This window comes from Peromyscus eremicus, chromosome 13 (assembly GCF_949786415.1).
Source record: "Peromyscus eremicus chromosome 13, PerEre_H2_v1, whole genome shotgun sequence".
Taxonomy (NCBI): domain Eukaryota; kingdom Metazoa; phylum Chordata; class Mammalia; order Rodentia; family Cricetidae; genus Peromyscus; species Peromyscus eremicus.
The window spans coordinates 33,479,958-33,500,524 of record NC_081429.1 but is presented as its reverse complement, the minus strand read 5'-3'; the positions used below and the strand labels follow the sequence as shown (position 1 = coordinate 33,500,524).

The following is a 20,567-nucleotide window of genomic DNA, read 5'->3' as shown; positions in this document are numbered from 1 at the left end:
TCCGTGTCTGTAAATGAGAGCAAGCAGCACTGGGGTGGGGTGGGGGGGGGGCGACACACGACGACGCTACTGTCTCCTGAGCTATACATGTCTGGATGTGACATCACGGGGCTGTGACAGCAGCCCCCATGCTTCTCTGTAAGAGGAAAATAGCATCTCTGAAGAAGTTACTGCCTTCTTAATCACCTTGACCATGTTTTCCAGATGGGACTAAAGAGCAAGGGAAGAGACCACACCATCCTTAGACATCAGGAACCAAAGACCTCCCAGCCTAGAAGGACAACTGGCTAAGCTAGGTGGTGGCGGGTGTTCATCCACAGCCATTTATTCAGCCAAATAGCAGGTTTCACAAGGGCGGCCAGGAACAACCTCCCCCCATCCTCCCATCCCCCCATCCCCCCACCCCTGCAGCCTTCGGCTCCCAACTAAAGATTGGATTGTAGTCTTGCTGCAGGGCAATCACCTGGGCCTCCTTTAACTGTTGCTTCTCAGCCCCTGCGATGAAGTGCAGAGGTCATTTTAGCATCTCAGAGACCCGGAAGGGAGGTTTAGCAGGGCCTAGGAAAAACCAGGGCACATCTGCAGGACATTTCTTTTGCTGTTCTAAAGCAGTCGCTGGGGCGCCTTGTGGTCGCTCAGCACCTTGTTCCCTTTGGGTCTAAAGTCTTACCAAGACCCAGGGCGGGGCGAGGGGGGGCGAGGGAGCGTGGGGGGGGGGAGATTTCTGTTTTTCCATGACATCTCTCTGGTTGACTCCAGCCTCTTTGCATTTATTCTATTCTTGAACAAGTTTGAAGGGGGTGACAGGCCTGTGAGGAGGAAACTTTGCGTCAAGCTGAGTTTGGAGGCACTGGGGATTCTCCCTAGGAGCCGGACTCCTGGAATTAATCTTGCAGAAACCAGGCAAAAGTGGGGGGACAGGGAGCCGAGATGTGGGGACGTGTGTGTGTGTGTGTGTGTGTGTGTGTGTGTGTGTGTGTGTGTGCTGGGGACCAGCTTCATCTTGGCCTCCAGATTTGAAAGGAGGTTCCCAAAGGTTCCAGGCTTCCTGCAGCGTTTGGAAGGATGCACCCGGCAAGTGCACCCATGCTCTTCCTTACTGGTTAGTCTGTACTAGCCCGACAGAGTGGTGTCGGCTTGCAAGTCCAGCACCTAGACTCTTCAGAGCAATTGCGAGAGCGCCCTGGGGGAGACAGGTGTCGGGAGGCGGGCTGGGGCCGTCCAGATGGCGAGGAAGGGGCCCGCGACGTGTGCCAGGTAGAGGCGGACACCTGAGTTTCCCCGAGTGCAGGGCGGGCGCTAGGACCCGGGCGGCGCACCTGTTGGCTGGCGCTGCGCCCCGCCCGCTCGCCCGGCGCCCGGAGCACCCGGCTGCGGAACGCCAGGCCAGGGCGCACGCCGAGGACACGGACGCGCGTGGCTGCAGCTCGGAGAAGCGGGGTCGCGGCTCACCATGGCCGAGCTGCTGCGGAGCCTGCAGGATTCGCAGCTCGTGGCGCGCTTCCAGCGCCGCTGCGGGCTCTTCCCAGCGCGGGAGGACAGTCCTGGGGAGAACGGCCCCTCGGAGAAGGCGACCAGGGTCCCCGAAGTCGCGCATCTCCCCGCCACCCCGCAGGTAACCGCGGGCAGATGTCTTGCCGTGGGGGGGAGGGCGACGGACGCCCGCGTACCTGCCGGTCACGGCGACTCCGTGATGGGGACCGGCGGGCGCCATCCGCCGCCACCCGGCATCCACCCTAGGGAGGGTACTGGCGGAGGTTTGCGGGTGAGGGGACAGTCACACGATGCCACTCTCTATCGCTGCAGGTGGGCAGCTACGTCCTTTCAGACAACACCCAGGGCCTTTGCATGTATCCGTTGAGAGACTTTCTACTTTAATTACTTGAATGAGTAAGTTCGTGTTTCTGTAGATTCCGCCCAAAGTGTGAGAGTTACGTAACTGGAAAGTGGGGATGTCCTTGGCACTTCCCTGGGACACAGCCTGAGAACTCCCCCAGAGTCCGTAGGTTGCTGCTGCATCCTCCTTTTGCTTCTGTCAGACTCCGGAGTCGCGCGCTTTGCTTCGCTGCACACCCCCCCCCCCCCCCCGCAGCCTTAGGCTCCTCAGAGGATGCACAGCCCCCCACCTCCAGCCACCCGTAAGGATGGGGGTCCAACACGGTCTCCCTCCCGATATCCCCTATCTTGGGGGTCCTTCCAGCCTGGTCGGTCTTTCACGACTGGCCCTGGTGGCCTTTCCGTAGATGCTTTGCATCCTGAGCCAGGTTACACAACCCCACTGCAGCTTCGCGTTGTGCAGTGAGCGCACAGGGACTCACTCCTCCAGGCTGCAAGGACCAGGCAGGCGGCAGATGGCAGCTACGGAAGCTTGTCTCCCTTGGGCACCCCCAGCAGCTGCCCTTACCTTCGGCTAAGCAGAAAATGACAAACCAGGACAGAAGCAATTCTACTCCCCGCCCCACCCCCACCCCCACCCCCACCCCGCAATGTTTTGTTCTTCTGTTAACTGGAAGGTGACACGTCCTCGCGTGTAGATAACTAGTTAAGAACCTGGCTCTTGTGTAGGGATACACTACGAGAGGCACTGAGTTGCAGAATTCATTTGGAAAGATGGCAGTGGGCTGGTTGTGTGTTCTCAGCTAGAGAAATTCTTCTTTACAGTATTTTCACTTCCTTCGCTGTGTTTGAGAATAGCTTTTAGATTAATTCAAGACCCTTGTCTTTACTAGCACCTTGTCCCCAAAGGCGACAGAGGCAGTGCACAAGACTAATGCCCCACCCCCGCCCCACCCCCACGGGAGGCATTTCCTGAGCAGGCACCCTGCTTACATCAGGACCAGCACCAGCTGCTCTCTACCTGTCTTCTCCCCTCTGTACCTGCTCTTCCTAATTCAGGAAGGTGAGGACAGATTTTTTTTCCACGGGTGTTTCTTAAACTGGTTTTTGTTTTTGTTTTTTTTTGTTTTTTTTTTTTTTTTTTTGGTTTTTCGAGACAGAGTTTCTCTGTGTAGCTTTGCGCCTTTCCTGGAACTCGCTTTGGAGACCAGGCTGGCCTCGAACTCACAGAGATCCGCCTGGCTCTGCCTCCAGAGTGCTGGGATTAAAGGCGTGCGCCACCACCGCCCGGCCTAAACTGTTTTTTACAATCCCAGTGATAAAGTGGTCGCACATTCTGGGGAAGGTTCCCCTTCCCCTTTAAACACAAGCTGAGCATACCCCTTGCTTCTCGGAGTGCACAGGTGGTCAGGGGAATCAAGGAGTGGAGATCTGGTTCCCACCCCAGACTTGGATTACTATAGCCCTGAAGTAAGTAAAAGAAAACAGAAAATTCAGGATAATAAATCCTTGTAGTGGCTGTAACAGGAAAAAAATTAACTCGAGATCTTTTGATAAGGGAAGGGGTTGTGAGTGTTTTAAAAGGTTTGTGTTGAGAAAGTGGGAAGGTTAGCCCTTAGCAAACAAATACATGGGAAGTTTCCCCAGAGGAATACTTGCATCCCTGCCCCCAGATAACTTACAGGGTTTAAGGGGGCAATTGTGAAAACTCATCCCTATACCGTTTCCTTTCTCTTCTGGCTTTTTACAGACTAGGTGGTGGCTGAACAGCCGTTCTACAATTTTTCTTTAAAAGACAGTTTCACTCTGTAGCCCAGGCTAGCCTTGAACTGGTAAAACTCCTGCCTCAGCCTCCCAGGGGCTGAGGTTGTAGGTGTGCACCATCACATCAGACACGGGTCCACTTCCAAGTGCAAGCCCTTTGCAGCCCTTGGCTGCCTCTGGTTCTGTCCATTCTCCCTGCTTCTTGAGGCATGTTCCTTACAGAGCATGCTCTATTGTGTAAACTGCCTTTGTGTGGGGAATCTCAGGATGCTCGTTTTCTTCGCTTGGGTCTTCACCCGGTTGCAAGTTCTGTGAATGTTGTGGCTATCTAAGCATAGATTGTAGAGGAAAATCAATAGCTTTTAAGATTTTAAACAGAGACTACTAAAGATCAAATTAAAATATCAAATGATTCCCCCCCCCCCACCACATAGCCTAGAAGACAGCCCTGGGACATTGACTTAGGATCCTTCAAACAGTTGAGAAGTTAATTCCTTCACTGGAGTTACTTGAGATCTCAAGGAATCTAATTCATCTTCTGCATTTTCTGTATTTATTGTAATCCTTAACACTAGACGAGTAAGAAAATGAATAAAGCCTTCCCATACAAATTCGCATAATACCACACATTTTTAGGTTAGAGATTAACTAGGGTGTGGCTTAGCTTGCATAAAGCCATCATTGAAAAAATTGGGCTTGGCCTTAGACTTTGTCCAGTAGGTCTGAGTCCCTAGGATTGAATGGCCTGTTGAGAACTACCCAGATAGCTGCATAGTTTCAGGAAGCCAGATCTTTTGATTCCAGAGTCTAAACTTGAAGCTTCCAGGGCAGATATGCCAGGACTTTGTGTATGCCTTGCTGGGAAGGTGTGAGGTATCAGACCTGGCTGGACAGGGTAGAAATGAGATATAGGTGCTACCAGCTGCTATTTACAAAGGAACAAGTTTGCGGGGTTAAGCATCTGCGGGCTTTCTTGAATGGCCTTGGGAGGTAGTGTCCTGTTCCACGCAGGGATCCTAGGACTGGGTAGGGAGGCAGGGGCCAGGACAGAACTGTGTTTATTTGTTCTGAGGTCAAGCCAACCTTCCATACAATGGTGCTTTGATGTCTGACAGCCGTGTTTGCCCAACACAGTTGTGTTTAGGCTTTGTATAGCCTTTCCTCATCATTATGCTGGACTAGGCTTAGACTTCCCACACATCACTATGCTCAATAAATACTTTTTGACAACTGCTCACACATAATTCTAAAGTTTGGTTGAGTAGGAATAAAAAATAGGTTATGTTGAAAAATATTTAGCTCCAAGCTGGGCGATGGTGGCACACGCCTTTAATCCCAGCACTCAGAAGGCAGAGACAAGTGGATCTCTGAATTCCAGGCCAGCCTGGTTTATAGAGGGAGTTCCAGGACAGCCAGACCTGTTACACAGAGAAATCCTACCTCAAAAAGCCAAAACCAACCAAATAAACCCAAACAACAACAACAAACAAACCAAAAACCCAAAATATCCTTTGTTCCAAGACATCAGAATGTTATTTAACACATATATATGCTGATTTAAGAAAAACAATGTAAGAGAGATTAATATATTGAACACTGTTAAAAAGGGTCAAAAAAACAATATAGTAAAAGGACACCACCATCATCATGTCTGATGAGCAAGAGGCCCAAATAAATGAGAAGATCAAGAACTCCCACTTCCTGGGTTTAAAAACCAACATTTCACTAACAAAGAGGAAACCTGTCCTGGAGTGAAGCTCAGATCCACATGACTGAGTTCCAGAAAGACCATCTTGGGTTCATTGTTAAACTAGGCAATATATTGGCTATTTTTCTGTTGCTGTGATAAAACCCCATGACCAAGACAACATATGGAAGAAAGAGTCATTTGAGTGGATGGTTCCATCGGGAGAAAACTGTCCATCCCAGGGAAGCATGGTAGCAAGCTGTAGACTCTGCGGGAGCAGTAAGCTGAACACTCACTTCTTCAAGCAGAGAGATGTAAGGCTTTAAACCTTCAAAGCCCTGCCCTCAATGACATATTTCTCCAGCAAGACCATTCCTTCTAAATGCCCCACCCCCAAGCACCAACTAGGGACTCATTATTCAAATCCTGGAGTCTAGGTGGGGCAGTTCCCATTTAAAACACTACATTTTGCACTCCTGTTTTATTTTCAATCCCGGTTGTTGTGTATATATTATGATATTTTGAATGAATGAATTTTGCAAAAATGCAAAGCAATAAAGCTTCTGTTATAAAACACAAGAGGAAAGGGAAGATGTTTAGAAGTCTTTGCACTTCCGTTTTCTCCCTTCAAACTCCCTCTAAGCCAACTGTCAGCCCACATAATGCCTTCACTAGATTATTGGTTTATTAACTTCCTGGGGATCGAGAGACTGGGACCTGGCTCTTGCGGTGTTTGGTGGACTGGGACTCTCTTGCTCCATCTGCACAAGAGCAAAGTGGAACAGAACTGTGCTTTGCTAAGTGGCTTTACATTATAGTCACTTAAAGCAATAGAACTTTAAAAGCAAGTCAAATAAGCAAAATAATGTCCAGAGTGGAGCCCAGCAGAGCCGAAGAATGAGTGAGAAGCTCTGGGTTCGCTTTTCCTGGGACTCACACCCTTGGGATGTTCAGTATGAGGGTGGAAGTGAGCCAGGTAGTGGTCATGACAGCTGGGACATTTTAACTCCACATTTTGATTATCCTTTGTGGGGGTGTTCAGGCTTGAAAGGGTAGATGCACTGTGATGATATTGTGTTTCCCAAAATATTGTGCACCCTAGTAAACTTATCTGGGGTCAGAGAACAGAACAGCCGCTAGATAGACATAAAGGCCAGAAAATGGTGGCACACACACCTTTAATCCTAGCATTCTGGAGGCAGAAATCCGTCTGGATCTCTGTGAGTTCAAAGCCGCACTGGAAACAGCCAGGCATGGTGACACACGCCTTTAATCCCAGGAAGTGATGGAAGGAAGCAGAAAGGTATATAAGGTGTGAAAACCAGGAACTAGGGACAGTTAAGCTTTTAGGCTTTTGAGCAGCAATTCAGCTGAGATCCATTTGGATGAGGACTCAGAGGCTTCCAGTCTGAGGAAACAGGATCAGCTGAGGAACTGGTGAGGTGAGGTGTGGTTTGTTCTGCTTCTCTGATCTTCCAGCGTTCACCCCAATACCTAGCTCCAGGTTTGTTTTTATTAATAAGACCTTTTAAGATTCATGCTATAGTGCACCACTTTGAAAGCACAGATGTGATGACCTTTTTTCTTCCTTTTCTAGTTACAGATGTTTTCATTGTTCAGAGGAGAAATTTTGAGAAAGCGTGAAGGACAAATTTACCCCATAGCTACCCAAGCAGAGTTCAACATGGTATTTAATGACTTCTTGTTACACTATCACATGGGTTACCTGTAATTCTATTAGTCTATTGTTGGGCCTTTAGATTGTTGCCAGTTTTCACATGAAAAATAGTGGCATCTTTATCTAAGTGTATTTCCACATAGCATTTGTAACCTCCTAATTTAAATGTCCAGGCAGGGATGAAGGACATAGATATATGTCATGAGTTTTCATAGGTTTAACCAAAGGATCCCAGAGGCAGGGTGTAATAGGATGAACAAGCATGACCACACACTTCCCACTCTTGGCCAAGGTGACTCATTAATGAGTTCTCTCCTCTTTGGAATAAATAGGCCACTTGTACTCATGTCTGCTCTTTGCTCCCCTTATTTATAAACATTTATTGATCAGCTGCTGTGTTTCTGGGACATTCATCTATCTCAGAGACACAAGATAAATGAAAGTTAGGTTTTTGCCCCGGGAGAGCTCAAGTAAAAAGGGCAACATGAAGAAAAACTAGGATAGAAGGATGAATGCAGGGGTCAGAGAGATGGCTCAGCCGTTGAGAGCACTGGATGCTCTTCTAGAGGACCTGAGTTCAATTCCCAGCACCCACGTGGCAGCTCACAACTGTCTGTCACTTCAGTTCCAGGGGAGTCAAAGCCCTCTTCTGGCTTCCATGGTCACTAGGCTTGTGTACTTGGTACACAGACATACATGCAGGTGAAACACCCAGACACGTGAAACAATGTTTCTTTCAAAAAAGAATGAATACAGGAGGCAATAGGAGGTAGAGCTTGGCTCCCTAGCAGAGACCTTGATATCTCATGTTAGGGCTTAAAGAAGAGAGATCAAATAGACAAAAATGAGGGAAACTCATTTACTTGAAGTTCTTCATGTGCTAAAACTTGGCACGTGTCACTTTGGGTGAATAATGCCAAGATTAGCATGAGATCAGAACCACCAGGAGAAGACTGTCCTACATAAAAGGGGTAATTGAAACACCTAAAAATAGTTAAAATGATAAGTCGTATGAATAGCTTACCTCAATTTAAAAAAAAAAAAAAAAACCCACGAAAGCTCTACTCCCCATTTAGGGAGATAAAACATGCCTGTTCCTGTTTTATATTTTGAAGTTGGAACCCAGGGTGTCAAGCATACTAGGCAAGCACTCTACTGCTGAGCAACAGCCCCAGCCATTGTGTGTGGTGTGTGTGTGTGTGTGTGTTGGTGAATAGATATGTGAGGGTGGGGATGGAGCCCAGAGGTCAACCTTAGGTGTCATTCCTGAGTCACCAAACACTCTGTTTTTTAGAGTCTCTCATGGCCTGGAATTTAGCATATAGGCTAGGCTGACCGGCCAGTGAACCCCAGGAATATGTCTGTTGTCCTTGTACCCCTGCTGTGCCCATGGCTGGGGTTACAAACAGATACCACCATATCCAGTGTTTTCACATGGGTTCGAGGGATCAAACACTCAGAACCTGCTGTTGCAAGGTGAGCATTTCAGCTGTTGAGCCTCAAACCCCCCGCCCCCAATTTTTTAAATGTGGGCTGCCCATAGAGGCTTGCAGAGAATGTAGTATGGAGAGAAGAGAGGGGAAAGTAATGTTACAGTGTAGAAATAGCAGACACTATTTTGGTCAGGTGACCAAGGTCAGCACCAACAGTGAAAGTCATATTGACAGTGTGGACTCTTGATGGATATCTAAATTATGCATCTTGATACGTAGTGACTGCCAGTCTGCAAATCCTGCTAGTATCCTTCAAAACTGTAGAGGTCATCAGAAAGCAGGGAAACTGAGAAACAGTCATAGTCAAGAGGAGCCTAAGAAAACTGATGACTGGAGAGGACAAGTCCTGGATGGGACAGAATGCTACACCTTAGATGAAAACTAAGAGTTTGCATAAAGAATGGACTTCAATTAATTAGAATGCATCCATTTTGAAACAAACATGACAAACTAATTTAGAATGTCAGTACCCATGTAGATTAGCTGCAGAATGTATGGAGAGAATGTGGCCATTCTATCTTCCTAATTTTTTTTTTTAATTTAAAACTGCTCTAAAAATAAAACCTATTTAAGATTCAACACATGGGTGGCTAATTGAAAGGAGTTCAGATAGGGAATCCTTTATGAATATGTAGGCAGGATAAGAAAAAATTCAACATGGGAAAAATGAAGCATCTTAAGACACCAGCTTCAGTGTGCAAGTGTAGTGGGTAGCTGTTCCAGCTTTGACCTAGAAGTATTACCCCCACTGATGCTTCAGTAATTGTCACGCCTACAAGGCGGGGCCGAGACAGGAGCCCTTAAGACCCGAGACCCAGATGTGCCAGCTCTTTTGGTTCCTGGATCCTGGACGCTGGAGGTAGATTGAACATAGTTTTCCAGAGAACACCACTGGAAATCGCTACACCTTTCCCAGACCCTGGAACCTATCCCTTTACTTATAAGTTACCCCACAAAATAAACTTCCCTTTTAATTACATGGAGTTGCCTTAATACTACAGCCAATATGCAAGAAGAGAGAACAGGGTTTCACTAACACCAGATCCAATGGCCTCTGAGCTGAACGGCAGGCCCCTGATAGCAGCTGAGCTGAGGCTGAGAGCAGAGACTATGGCCTGGCTGAGCATAAAAGTGTTAGATTTTATCTCCAGCAAATGCATACACACACACACACACACACACACACACACACACACACACACACACACGGAGAGACCGGGGGAGGGAGACTTTGTAGAGAGAGGTAATCACACAGCAAGGCAAAGGGTGGGGAAATACATGTTGATTTCATATTCCATGTACCCCATTTATCATATCCTGCCAGTGCACCCCTTTGGCCAGATTCCATTAGAATATCCAGGGTCTTAGTTAGGGTTTGCTATTGCTGTGAAGAGACACCATGACCATGGCAACTCTTATAAAGAAAACATTTAATTGAGGGTGGCTTGATTACAGTTTCAGAGGTTCAGTCCATTATGGTCACGAAGGGGAGCATGGCAGTATACAGGCAGATGTGGTGCTGGAGGAGTAGCTGAGAGTCCTACATCTTGCAAACAACAGGAAGTCAACTGAGTCACTGGGCAGTATCGTAAGTATATGAAACCTCAAAGCCCATCCCTGCAGTGACACGCTTTCTCCAACAAGGCCATACCTACTCCAACAAAGCCGTACCTCCTAATAGTGCCACTCCCTATGAGATTATGGGAATAGGGGATTATGGGAGCTAATTACATTCAAACTGCCACATCCAGGGATATTGGGCACCTGACTGATCCTGTCCAGAAAGCTGAGTTTCTCTGGAAAGAAAATGGAGGGTGGATTTGAAAGAGCAAATGAGAAATCTCCAGCATTGGTACAGAAAAAGCTTGGTGTAGTCCTTCTGACTGCAGGTTGGCTAAAGACAAAGCTATGGGCTGAAGTCTTAAAGTAGCAGAATGTGGACTTCACCCTAAGGTCTTAAGGATGGTGAATCCATTTCATTCTGCAGGGCAAGTTAGAATTAGTAACGTCAAACAGTGATTCAAGAAGGGATTTGGGAAAGGGTATGTGATTTACAGTAATGCTCAAATAGGAATTAGGAGAGTTGGTGTAAAAGCCTTTTAGATGGAGTTGTCAGAGTCAAACAGCAATAAGACTAACCTGAAACCAGACCTTAATGTCTGTTTGGGGGTCTTCGTGGTATGTTGTCTTTCTCATGCAAATGGCTTCTTAAGATGTAAGCCATCATGGTGCAGATTATGGGGCCATCACTATCGCTACAAGCTGATTGGATAAGGATCAAGTCATTGAGCTTGTGGGCTGGACAGCATCTTATGAAATGGCCAGGCATGGACTTCATCCATCTGGGATCTGCCTGTTGAATACTGACTAATAAAATCCATCAGATTGTTAATGGGGTATGGATTAAATCCCTCTGCTCACTTGAGGGAGCCAGAACACAAGACCAGACACAAGGACTTAAAGAGAGCTTGCTGATGAACTTCAGGAAAGAGAGGAGATGCCATTCAATGGGAAGCTTAAGGCTGAAAAGGCAATAGGAAAGCAGGTGTGGAGGTGGAGAAGAGAGCACTGTGTGTATCAATGGAAAGGAGGAGAAAGAAGTTGAGTGGAGATGGGAGCTGCTGGATGTGGGGGTGGAATACCGCCTGGGGACTTGAGGAAAGGGAGCTGCTGTAAGGATCTCCCTGTGCAACCAGGATGTGTTGGTCCCTGCCACTTGTATAGATTTGGTTTTTTTAAAGATTATTTAATGTGTGTGTGTGTGTGTGTGTGTGTGTGTGTGTGTGTGTGTGTGTATTCCTCCCCAGCAGCCTGGGGTTCAGGGACCCCTGTGGAAGAGGTGGCAGAAAGAGTGTGAGAGACAAAGGACCCCAAGAGAACAAGGCCCTCTAAACTGACACAATCAAAGCTCCTATGAGCACAGGGCCTGCACAGGGTGTGTACAGGTCCTCTGTGTATACATTATGACTTTGAGTATAGTGTTGTTATGGGGTTCCTGAGTGTGGGAAGGAGTGGGTTTCTTATGCCTTCTCTCGGGCTCTTTTCCTTTGGTTTGTTTGTCTTGTCCATGTCTGATAGGTTATTTTTATTTTTATTTTATTTTATTTTATTATTATCCCTGAGAAGCCTGTTTGTTTTCTATTGAGAGACAGAAAGAGAGTGGATCTGGGAGGAAGGGGAGAAGGAGGAACTGGGAGGAGTGTAGGGAGGGGAGACAGTAATCAGAATATATTATATGAGAAAAAAATCTATTTACAATAAAGGGGGAAAATAAGATTTTATATATATAAAAGTTGGCTTATAATCGAGTGTCATGAAGTCATTGCGCATCTGGGCTCACTAAATTTTCAGAAAAGTGCAGTTGAAAAGCTATATAGTAAGGAGGTGTTAAGAATAGATCTTAAATGGTCTGTAAAAATGTAGTAACATTTTCTACCTATAAGGGATTTCATGGGAAAGTCTCTGTGAAGACAGACATGGTAGTGCACTCCCTTAATCCCAGCACTCAAGAGGCAGAGGCAGGTAGGTCTCTGTGAGTTCGAGGCCAGTGTGGTCTACAGAGTGAGTTCCAGGACAGCCAGGGATACACAGAGAAACCCTGTCTTGAAAAACAAAACAAAAAGTCAAAACAAACAAACAAACAAAAAACCAAAAAAGTCTGTGACTAAATGGAACCCTATGGCAGATCCCTGTGAAAAACTATTGTTTATAGCTACCACATAAGAGGACAACCTCCCAACTGCCTCCTTCCAGTTTTAAACTTTGCTTGCAGGTCCTCACACCATCAGGTATGGTTCTTACGAAGTCTCTTTCCTCAACCATGTGCCTTTTGTAATCTAACGATTTTGTAAAATAAAAGTCTTTAGTAGTATAAAAATTAAAGATTTATTTATTTAAAATTTGTGCATACATCTGTGCACCTGAGTGTATGTGTACGTACCATGCACCCCTGGAGGTCAGAGGACTTTACTGGATCCCCTGGAACTGGAGTTACAAGTGGTTGTGAGCCATATGTGGGTGCTGGGAACTGAACCCCAGTCTTCTGCAGGAGCAGCAAGAGCTCTTAACCACGGAACAATCTCTGCAGCCCCTTCTTTATAGTTTCTGTGTAATTGCTGTGTGTGTGTGTGTGTGTATGTGTGTGTGTGTGTGTGTGTGTGTGATATGTTTGGGTGCACATCTGAGCTTGAGTTCACATGTATACACACGTATGAGGAGGCCATGGGATAACCTCAAGAGTTATTCCTCAGGAGACCTCCACCTATTTTCGAGACAGGATCTCTCACTGGTCTCTAGCTAAACAAGTAGGCTAGACTGGCTGGCTTGCAAGCCTCAGGGATTCATGGTCCCTGCCTCCCACATCTGCCCTTTTAATGTTTTAAAGTATAGGTTCTATGGATCAAACTCAGCTCCTCACCCATGATATCCCCAGCACTGGGATCATTGTCTCTCTTACTTTGGTTGGGCTAGGACTAGATGGACATGAAGACGACTTATGGGACTCCATTAGACTTATACCCTTCTGCTCACCTGTGTACCCTCAGGCCTAACATGTGCCTCCAATACAGCAAATTCAATACTTTCTTGTGTATTTTTTCCCCTGGTGATTCTAAGGATCGAAACTGGGGCATCCTGCATCCTAGGAAAAGCTCTATACTGAGCTGTATCCCACATTCAGTACTACACTATGAATGGAAACATGAAGGATATGTGAGGCTTACCCTTCCCCTACTTAGCATCAACATAAACACCTGCCCTCTCCTTTCTCAGTGGAGGGTGGGACTTGTTTATGCCTGAACAGTCATCTGGTTGCATCTTCTTTTAGCTTTATAGTGTTTCCAGGGATGCTGGTTCCTGCCTTTTCATCCAGGAAACCAAGGAAGGGTTTTGATTAATGAATGACTTTTAATTGTTTTCATTTCTTCTGTTGGATAGCATGAAGGGGAGTGTACACATGGCAGAAAGTGGTTGGTGGTGAAACATCTGTCAGATCGATAGAATGAGACTCAGTGACTGTGTTTAAGGAAGTGCGTTAAGAGCAAGCCAAGTCTAATGCTGATTTTCTTCACTTAGAATTAAGGTGTCAAGATTTCTACATGTTCAAGAAGCAAGTGCATTTTCTGTTGCCACAGTTTTTGTTAATTATTAAATCTCCTGGTAAATGCCCTGATAAGAGTTGATCTTAAGCCAAGGCATTCTTGCATTTGATGTAGCACGCAATTTTCTTTGGAGAAAACACTGCCCGGGTTTCCTGGCAACCCGTTAAGAGTGTTCCTATCTATGTCAGAGATCTATGAAAACGCTGGCATTTGGAGCATCCACTACTGGTCTTCATTATTCTACTTGCCTGGTGAAATACATTCCACATGTTAGGAAAATAAAAGATTGAAAAAAATTCCAGTCAAGACCGCAATTCACATTTCTGATGTCTTCTCTTGCTTCAGTATGGGATGGACTGATTGGTAAAGTGTGTTAGAGAGGAAAATCTGCCGGCTTGGGCTGGGCTGTGTGGGAAGAGCAGAGGTTGGCCGCCCAAGATCTTGGGGTGGAGATCGGGAGTCTGAGGAAAAAGAAACAGTGTCTCGCAGCCATTTTGAATACTACTTCCGCAGCCCACATCCTTGGAGCTTAGCCCCAGGTTCCTTGTGGCTCCATTAGTGCTGGTTATGTGGTAACAGCGTTGTTACAAAGAAGAAAAAAAAAAAAAAAACCTCGTCCACATTCTTTGGGTGTGTTTTGATTTCTCTAAATAGTGGGGAAAAAAAATATATTTCCGAAGAATTTTATGGGAAAGAGTTAAGTAAAGCAGAGATTGCTGGGGGGTCTGAGAAGCTGGAAGCCTGGAGCTTAATTCTCAGGGAAAGGATTGGTCCTCCTTGAAAAACTGTTGGTCTTTTGGTGATCATTAGCTAAGAAGATACCAATTTTTTTAAACTTAAATTGCGTTGTGGTTGGCTTTTAAGATAGACTTGCATAGCCTAGGATAGCCTCCAACTCAATAAGTCCACCGTGTCTTCGGATTCTGGTCCTCCTGGCTCCGCCTCCAGAGTGCCGGGATTACAGACAAGCACTCCCACACTTGGGTGAGATGTAGGAGGTTCTGGGGATTGAACTTGTGGCTCTACACATGCTAGTCATATCTCTAGCCAGGAGACTGATTTTTTATAATTTTCAGCCATTAAGATGATACATGTTTATGTCAGATATAGTGGAAGACACCAAATATTTAAAGAAAATCAAAGTGTTGTCACAATGGCACACTCCAGAGGAGAATGTCATGGACATTTTCTAGACTACTGTTTTAACATATAGAACATATAAATAATGAGCAACTGTGTACATATGGAATTAACTTCATCTACCGGTATCATAAATGTTTGCCACATCCTTGACTATTCCTTAATTGTATTATTTCAATGGTTGTATAATCATGTTTCACTTTATAATGGTTTCATAATATGTTTTTGGATCATTTCAACGTGTATCTTTGGACCTCTGCTTCAGACTGAATATCCACAGACTTATCTTACAGATCTGGGCACTTTCACTTCTTACCTACTACCCAGTTGCCTTTTAGAAAATGTCAATCATTGCTCCCAGATGTCACTCAAGTCTGCTGGCTTCCTGTCAGCTCTTAGAAATGATCTTTTCTTGTTGGTGTTATTATTTAAATTATATTGTAACTTTCATGTAGCAATCACAGAGATCTGAGATGAACAACTTGATAAATCAGCTAGCGGTCTGGATCTCTCAGGTGAAGCTACAAAACATTCCAGAGCTTCAGAAGTCTCTCTGAGGCTCCCATTAGTCAGCGCCTTTCTCCTCACCTGGTAACTTTGGCTTATCAGTCTATCTTGATGAATCCATTTCACCTTATCTTGAGCTGTCAAGAAGGGAATTGCAGGGACATGTAGCAGTAATGTCTTCATTTTTCATGCTATGTAGCATCAATTGCACGAAGACAATTTATCCATGTCACTGTGTGTAGTCACTTCGGTTACCGCAACTAAAGGCTATCACCAACATTTTTATCTTTTGTTTGAGACAAGGTCTATACAGCCCAGATTGGCCTCAGACTCTCTATGTAGTTTAAGGTAGCCTTGAATTCCTGATCCTCCTGTGCCTACCTCCCATTGCTCAGATTATAGGCATGCACTACCATGCTCAGTTTATATGGTGCTGGGGCTTGAACCCAGGACCTTGTGCATGCTAGGCAAATATTTAGCAACTGAGCTACATCCCCAGCATGAATTTTTTTCATTTATAACTTAAAGCTCTAAGTAACTATAAAAATAGTACGACAATCTATTGACTTAATATTAAAATTTCTCTTCAAAAAAATTTCACTTCACATTAGCATCATATCAAACTACGGGGCAGGCCAATGAGATGGCTTAGCAGGTAAAGGCTCTTGCCAAGCTAGTGACCTGAGTTAAATCCCTGGGACCCACAGGTAGAAGGAGAGAACCAATTCCTGCTGGTTGTCATTTAACACCACATGCTCACTGAGGCATGCACACCCACCCACATACAGACATACAATAAATAAATAATTAAATAAATGTGGATCTTAAAACATGGTGCAGTAACCCAAATAGAGAAGTAGTGTGTGACCTGTGGGCCTTCAGATCTTGCTGATGTCATTTTGCTTTTCTGGGCTCTAATCCAGGATCACAAATTATGCTGAGCTGACACGTCTCCCTGATCCAGTGTGGATCAATTCTCCATTCTCTCATTGTCTTCTCTGACTTTAATACTTTCAGAGGCCAAGCAAGTTCTTTTCCACAGAATTCCCTCAGTGCAGGTTTGCCTGGTGCCTCCTCAGTATTGCATTTCTGCCTGTTCAACAGGAGCACACTGGTTGGGACCTGCGTCCTTGCTCACGGCATTGGATCAGTTGGCACATAATACTAATTTAGTCTACTGCCAGTAATGCCAAACACCTTCCTACAAGTGGCCGTAATAGCCTTCTGGGTTACCTTTTTTCCCTTCTTTGCAGTTATCATCTTGTAGATAGGTATGATGAGCATAAAAATATCTTTTCTCTCTGCGTATTTCCACCAGCTAATTTGGGAATCCATTAGTGAAATGTTATTTTTTTAAAGGAAAGTAATGGGCAATTTGATAGCAAAATGAACATATTCCATTACTTTATTTTCTTCTTTCTTTTATTTTTAGCAAAGTGGACTGAATGTCTTTAGCAGGCAATCATATCAATCTTTCTGATAATGTCATGGGAATGCCCTCTGCTCACCCTTTTCCAGTGTGATTTTTGTGCAGTTTTTTTTTCTTATTAGCTTCTTATGATTTTTCTTTTAAAAGATGAGATCTCGCTATATAGTCCTTGTTGCGTGTAACTTGCTATGTAGAACAGGATGAACTCACAGAGATCCTCTGCCTACTGAGTGCTGGTATTAAAGGTGTGTACCACCACACCGGACTTCAATATTTTGTTGTTGTTGTCTCTGTGCATGTGTGTGTTATCAAAATTTTCCACTATACATCACCTAGCAAAATCTTATCAATAATATATTTTTAATCTTTTCTTGTAAGAAAAAAATATTTGTAATTTGAGGGATAAGGCGGGGTATAGAGCATAGACAACTCCCTTCCAGGTGTCTGTGGGTTTATCTATACCACACTTGGTCCCCTGCACTCTCTCCTTCTGAGACTTCCAGGTCATTCCTGTCATTTGGGTCTTATAAACCATCTGTGGTATGTCAGGAATCTTGAGTAGGGATTGAGGTATCTAAAATGGCCGGGCAAAACACACGTTAGGCAATATATATTTAGAAGTGTTACACGCAAATTGTAACCGTGAAACCAAAACTTGAGTTGGTTCTATGTCATTGCAGAGAACGGTGACACCCCGGAAGCCCTACCTATGTTCTCTTAAACTTGATCTCCTCCCTTTGGAGGCCTCTGAGGGTGACCTCAGAGCTGCGCCATTCCCATGCTCATTTCCCACACGTTCTCAGACAGAATGGAATCATGGTTACTCTAAAGTGGAGTTGTATATTTCTGAATAATCATCATACCTGGAAAGAGAAGAGAGTAAGAGGCCCCATCACTTCATCTTACCTCTACCTCAGTACCCTGGACACCCCAGTCAGTCATTTCTCAGTAGCATCCAAAATTTCTATCCCACAAGGAACTGTATAAAGTTTCCCAACACAACGAGTTATAAATGGTCTAGTCTTGGTTTCTGGCTCCATGCCTGAATACTATAGTGGGATGAGAACTGGTACTTCTCGCCCTCATTTTGAGTACTCCTGGTATAGACAAGCATGGATTACATGGCCTGAAATAAGTTGCAAGGCATTCCATAAACACAGCAGTCTCTCCTGGATTTAGAAAAGTATTTTGTAATCAATACCTTTCTTCTACTTCAACTGACCGAGCCTGGTTGACTCATCGGATTCATAACTAATAATGGGAAAACATTACTTTGGAAAAAAGAAACTTGTCTAGTGCTTTAAAAGTTAGTATTGTGCTGGGCTCAGTGGTGAAATACTTGTCTGGCATGCACAAGGCCCTGGGTTCTAAACTAGGCATGTGGGAACACACACACACATACACACACACACACACACACACACACACACACACATACATACACCTCACTAAACAACTACACACTGTCTCTAAAGAGATGCGCTTAAAATATAATGACTGTATTAGTTACTTTTCTGTCGCTATGATAAAGCACCATAACCAAAAGCAACTTATAGAAGGAGTTTCCTTTGGCTTATGATTCCAGAGGGATAAGAATGTATCATCACAGGGAGGCATGGTAGCAAATGGCAGGCGGGGCAGCAGAACAGGAAACTGAGAGCTCACCTCTTCATGAAGCGAAGAGAGTGGACTAGAAGTCGGGCAAGGCTGTGAGCTCTCAGAGCCCGCCGCCTCCAGTGACATACTTCCTGTATCCAGGCCAACTTCCTTAACCTCTCCCAGGAGTGTCACCGCCGGAGGACCAAGTGTTCAAATGCCTGGGCCCGTGGGGGACATTTCTCATTTAAACCACCACAACACATCTAATGCGTTCAGTCAAAGTTTTCCTTTTAAAAATCATCCCTGTCTTGTAACCACTGTCCTGCATCCACCTCACATTTTCGGCAAGCACCCTCAGGAAGCACCACAGGATTTGTAATACTTTCCTCCCGGCTGCCTGGGGTCCAGCCACTCTGCTGCCTGTTTCCGTAGGCGTGGCTGGTTGTGAGGCTCAGGCTTACTGCCCGTGAAGAACGTGAAGAACGTAGGCCACGCAGAAGGACACCTGCCCTTGACTTTGTTTTTGACTCTTCTTTTATGGCTGCAGGTTTTCTGTGTCTTTAAAAAATTATTATTGTCTTTCTGTGTTTTACTTCCTTCAGCAACTTCAAATTAGTATTAGGAAGAGGTCAAATTCCATACTGTGTGTGTGTGTGTGTGTGTGTGTGTGTGTGTGTGTGTGTGTCTGGAATTTGAACCCCAAGGCCCTTTGCATCTTGGCAAACACTTTACCACTGTTGCCACTGGGCTGTTAGCCCCCTGCCTTTAAAAAAAAAAAAAAAAAAAAAAAAACCTCTTTAATTTATTTTGTATGTATGGATGTTGGCTTACATGTCTAGTTTGTGTCTGTGAAGTCCAAGACAGCACCAGAGACCCTGGAACTGGAGTTACAGATGGTTGTGAGACACTATTGATTGCTGGGAATCAAACCCAGGTCCTCTGGAAGAGCAGCCTGTATGCGGAGTTTTTCCCATCCCAGTAGCTGCTTCCAATTACCACACAGAGGCTTGTATTAATTACAAATGCTCAGCTGATAGCTCAGGCTTGTTATTAGCTAACTCTTACACTTAAATCAACCCATATTTCTATCTATACTTTGGCACATGGCTATTGGCTTGTTACCTTATTGTTTTACATGTACTGCTTTTTTGGCAGCTGGCTGGCTGCTATCCTGACTCCGCCCTTTTTCTTCCCAACATTCTCAGTTTGCCTTTCTCACCTAACTTCCTGCCTGGCTACCGGCCTGTCAGCTTTTTATTAACCAATGAGAGTAAAACATATTTACAGTGTACAGAAGGATTATTTCACAGCAGCAGCCCTTGTTCTTAACAGCTGAGTCATCTCTCCAGCCCCATGGCTGACAGACCCCCACTTCTTAAAATTTCACTTTTAGACAGAGTCTCACGAATTTGCAGACTGGCTTGAACTCACTTCAGTGCTGGAGATTGAACTCAGGGCTTTGTGCATGTTAGGCAGGCTCTCTGACACTGTCTTTTTTTTTTTTTTCTTCTTCTTCTTCTTCTCTCCCCTTCCATCTGTCTGATCCTCTCTGCTTATCCCAGAGCATCTTCTGGCAGCACTGGAGCCCTGAAATCTAACACCCACAGTGCTCACCTGCGGCCACAAAACCTCTTAAAAGAGCCACCTGAGCTCTGGGCTCCCTTCTATTTTTGTACGCGTGTGTGGTTCCTGCTCATGATGTTCACTGGTTTAGTTTGAACTAAAATAAGATTTGAAAGAAAAACTAGGAGAATTTATCATCAGATATGATTTTTAGAGCTTGCTCTGCCCATGTGTAATTTCACTGAGAATGACTAATTTTAAATTAAAAATTATTAAAGCAATCATTGTTCTGATATGCATAAAACATGAAAGTTGATTCTGCTTTATTTAAACTGAGCACACAATGACTAGGGCTGAGACTAGGCTAGGGAAGCTGACTCACCGCAGTGGAGGCTTGCTCTGGTCCCAAGGTCAACAGTGTCCTGTCCCTAGATGGGAGAATCCCCTGTTCCTTTCGTCCTTAGATTCCTATTCTTCCACAGGTAGCTTTTATCACCAGGAAGTATTTATCAAATACCTACACAGGAAGATTTTTTTCTCCAACTATATTCTATAAAGGGATAATAATTATCTATAAATAGATAATAATAATCTATAATTACCCAATACCAAAGGGCCATGAAAGTAATTAAAATTCCAGGAATTTCTAGGCATATAACAAAAAGAGGAAATTAAAAATGAAGTTTATCAACGTGGTATTAGCACGAAAACAGGCACATAGACTGATGGACTAGAACACAGGGGCCAGAAATCAACTCAAACAGCTACAGCC

At 44.9% G+C, this 20,567-nt stretch overlaps 1 protein-coding gene across 1 annotated transcript in view; it reads left to right on the top strand.

Moving 5' to 3' along the window:
• Window positions 1–1,453: 1,453 nt before the first annotated feature.
• The window catches only part of Sgpp2 (sphingosine-1-phosphate phosphatase 2), a 110,629-nt gene continuing 91,515 nt past the window's right edge, over window positions 1,454–20,567 (top strand). Inside the window, exon 1 of the mRNA XM_059278509.1 lies at window positions 1,454–1,541. Coding sequence (XP_059134492.1) covers window positions 1,454–1,541 — 88 coding nt within the window. The remainder of the gene's footprint in view (window positions 1,542–20,567) is intronic.